Source organism: Borostomias antarcticus (assembly GCF_949987555.1).
Source record: "Borostomias antarcticus genome assembly, chromosome: 18".
NCBI classification, from domain to species: Eukaryota; Metazoa; Chordata; class Actinopteri; order Stomiiformes; family Stomiidae; genus Borostomias; species Borostomias antarcticus.
In genome coordinates, this window is record NC_140251.1 from 19913038 (window position 1) to 19916685 (window position 3648).

Sequence of the window (3648 nt, forward strand, 5' to 3'; positions counted from 1 at the left end):
ATAACTCAGTCTGTGAGCTCTGCTCTCCACGGGCCCCAAAGGTGTGAGGACAATTGAAGTGTATTTTTGGAAAATGACTTTGTATTGACTCTCACACTATTGATTCGATTTCGAATATGGTTCTTGATTTGTTCCCTCTGCAAGTTAGACAGACGTAATGGAGGTATGCTGTCGTGCGCTCTTGCTCTGAGGACATGTCCTCATCCTGTGGATCTTCCCTGTCTCGCAGTGGCTCCGCCGCCTTGCCTTCCCGACCTGCCTCTGCCAGATCTGTCCCTGCCAGGTCAACGTGTCAGGAACAGGTATCTGGTGGCATTTCCTACAATTCAGGTGTATTCTGCTTCTGACAATGTCTCAGATGTTGAAACGAGAATCACTGTCGGGTGACCCTGTACTCTAAACTGTCTCGTGTCTCAGGCCTCGCAGGCCACAGCCAGTCGGCTTCTCCAGAGTCTGGGACGTCCAGCTGTTATCTCATGTCCGTCAGCCATTGCACAACATGCTGAAAAGGTCACGGGTGTTGAGTTTGACTGCTGCCACTGTACTGTTTCAGTGACCAGCCTTAATGTGAGCCTGAGGAAATGTTCACTTGTGCAAGCTTTTTACAGGGCCCTGGACTGGACATGGGTACCGGCTGAGCCAATGGGATTCGGCCCTGTTATTGCACAAAGCCAGTAAGCGGTGCGACCAGCTCCATATGTTCCTTGGTGACAAGGTAACTTTCCTCAAAGTTACCCCATTGACTACAGGTGTGTTTAATCGGTGTACATCGCATGTGTTTTGTCTTTTTATTGAACTGAATAGAAAATTGAGTTCTTTACTTTAAAATGTCTTGTATGATAAATAAATCAGTGAGTTAACTTGTGTTCGATGTTGTTATTATAAGTAGATTTCAGACCTGTAGTCAGTGATACCCTTGTAAATCAAACCGTGGCCTGTAGGCCTTTGATGTGTTGAAGTACCTGAGATGACGTGGCGCTATGAGGTCTGTGAAACGGCCTACTTCCTTCAGATGTCCAGCTTCCTTCCTTGGAACTATGGCAAGATAATGGGGTGGAAGACTGTAAGGTGCTAGAGATTACACTTATGTAGGGTAAGGATATTGCTTTTCCCTCAGACTTTTTGACTGATCCCAAATGAATGTCTATTTCTGAGGTTTGGTTCCCACCTCTAACAAGGCTTGTGAGCCAATAGCATGACAACGTTTATACCAACGTTTATGTACATGTCAGGAGTGACCAGGAATCTTAATACTATTGGCTTACAAGCCTTTTATTTATTTTTTACAATTTTGTCTACATATATTATCTATAGCACCTTTTATTCATAGTGACAGGTGAAGTAGATACTGAGATTTGATTCAGGCATGCAACACTCAATTATCAATAGCATTTAAAATGCTTTACATACCGTGAACCTCCGTAGAATCATAACCTAGCATAGTGAGGGTAGCATACAAAGGGTAAGTATATATACATAGCCATTCATAAGAAAGCACAAATTTTAATCACTTGGTCTAATTTAAAAATGGTTCAATATTAGCCATTACCCTATTAGCCTAACCCTATATCTAAGGAATGTGTTACACTGGTAAAGGACAACACAGAAATGTCAAATAATTTTAATGACAATACTTAAGTTTGTCATATGAGCAATACAATGAAATTCTTACACTGAGGGTTTGAGCACAACATGAAAGGCATTGCCCAAAGCACCAACAATAAAGAGACAATCTAGACTGGAATTCCTAGTCACGTTTGGTCAGGCAAATAAAAGTCTGCAATGTTTACTTTTACAAATGCACACATCAGCTGAATTGTCCAATGGAGATTGAAAAAGAAAAATGGCAGTAATTTATCTAATGCTGCATTGGCACCCTCCTTTGCTTTTCGTGGGTTCACAGCTTTTCGATGAGTTTCTCAAATAACGAGAACAGTTTTTCTCTCCTCTCCAACCTGTCTGGTTCCAGTTCAGCGTCATGGGCGGCCATCTTGTTGTGTGTAAGGGCCTCCCTCTCTCTGGCCAGGTCCGCCCTCTCCCTCTCGATCAAAGCCCTGTCCCTCTCCAGCACGGCCCGGTCTCTGTCCAACACCGCCCGCTCCCTGTCTATGGACGCTCTGTCGTTCTCCAGCGTGGCTCTGCCGCGCTCTAGGAACACTCTCTCTCTGTTCACCACCTCCCTCTCTCTCTCCATCATCAGACGCTCACGGTCAAACTCTGCCTGCTCCCTCTCCAGAACCTCCCGCTCTTTCTCCAGCTCGGCGATCTGTCGCTCCAGCTCGGCCATCTCCCTCTCAATGTTCCTGCCGGCGCCGGCCATGGCGTGCCCTGTGTCTTGGTTGACTAGGTGTTTGCGTTCGCTCCTCTCCTCAATCCCCTCACCTACAGCCACAGTTATGGCGTACTCGGTCACCTGGTTCCCAGTGTCCCTCTGTCCCTGCAGGGCCCTCTCACACTCCACCGTGGCTCTGCGGATCTCCTCGGTGGCGGCGTCGGTGTAGGACGTCCCTCCATCCCCCGCCGCTGCGCTCTCCACCTCAGCACCCACCCCGAGCTGCGCCTTGGCCCAAAACTCAAAATTGGTCACTTCCTCTGCCCCCTCCGGCCTCAGACACACCCTCTTGATGGGCACCGGCGAGGAGGCGTCGTCCTCCTCCATGTCAAACAGCGAAGGGTTCAGTAGTCGGGCGGTCCCAGCCAGCTGGCCGGTCATGGCTTGATCCATGAGGTGGAACCAGCGCCAGGAGTTTGGGCTCAGCTTGTTGTCCATGCCAAGGGGAGGGTTCTTGTAGTCCTGTAGAAACAGATACACAAACATGTCCTTTTTCATCACATAACAGGCCAGATCTTATTACTGTACACATCCATGTTTTAAGACGTCATAAGTGGTCTACTGTTCATAGATCTAAATCCCAGGAACCTTTCTAGGCCAGAGAAGCCTCACATTTCTGGAGCAGAAACTCTATAGTCACAGGAAGTGATCCCCTTTGTTGTAAAGGTTATTCACATGTAGTAGTAGTAGAACACCTGTCTGTGGTCCTGTAGGACCGTACCTGCTCACTTTAATTACCTTATATTTCAACTTCATGTTTTCCCACTTCTTCTTCAACTGCAGAGCTGTCAGTCTCCCTTGGAGACCCAACTCCTTCGACATTGCTCTGCAGAACAACAAATCAAAAATACATGTTGATGATTTTTTTTTTTTTTTTACCTTTGGGACATTAAGTGTATTTTATGGATCAATTAAGTCTCAATTATTGTTGTGGCAGAAAGATAAAACACGAATGGTGGTGGGGGTCGTGCACATACAAAATGGCTACAAACTTCCCGAGTTTAATAGCCTACTTCCACAGAAGCAGCATCACTCCTCCAGCCTCACCTCCAAGCCGGCATGGCTGAGTTCCTCTTCCCAGTGAATATACCATCGTTTGTAGCTCGCAGTTTTATTAATTTCGTGATGTCTGTTTCCGTCACTAAATAGAAATAGTCATCAAAGTGTTTTAGGCTACAGCAAACTGTTACAGGATGGTCATATATTGTAAGCTAATATTGCAACTACAACGCCTTAAATGTGTTTATATTTTGACGGTAAATGATTATACACTACCATGGATTTTACGGATATATTCTTTAAAACTTACTTTTGTA

The 3648-nt window shown here is 45.9% G+C and overlaps 1 protein-coding gene across 1 annotated transcript; it reads right to left on the reverse strand.

Annotated features, from left to right (window-relative positions):
• Nucleotides 1–1710: 1710 nt before the first annotated feature.
• On the reverse strand, nucleotides 1711–3398 carry LOC311321205 (uncharacterized protein). Its single transcript, XM_084453148.1, has 2 exons — nucleotides 3071–3398; nucleotides 1711–2794 (listed from the first exon to the last, which is right to left on the reverse strand). The coding sequence occupies exons 1-2, from the start codon at nucleotides 3152–3154 to the stop codon at nucleotides 1898–1900; spliced, it is 981 nt and encodes a 326-aa protein (XP_084309274.1). The 5' UTR covers nucleotides 3155–3398; the 3' UTR covers nucleotides 1711–1897.
• Nucleotides 3399–3648: the final 250 nt, after the last annotated feature.

What these genes read in the sequence shown, in the direction of transcription:
- LOC311321205 (XM_084453148.1), bottom strand. Translation starts at nt 3,154, where the DNA reads ATGTCGAAGGAGTTGGGTCTCCAAGGGAGACTGACAGCTCTGCAGTTG. An exon ending in ACATGAAGTTGAAATATAAG is followed by an intron (nt 2,795 to 3,070) that starts GTAATTAAAGTG and finishes CTGTTTCTACAG; the next exon opens with GACTACAAGAACCCTCCCCT.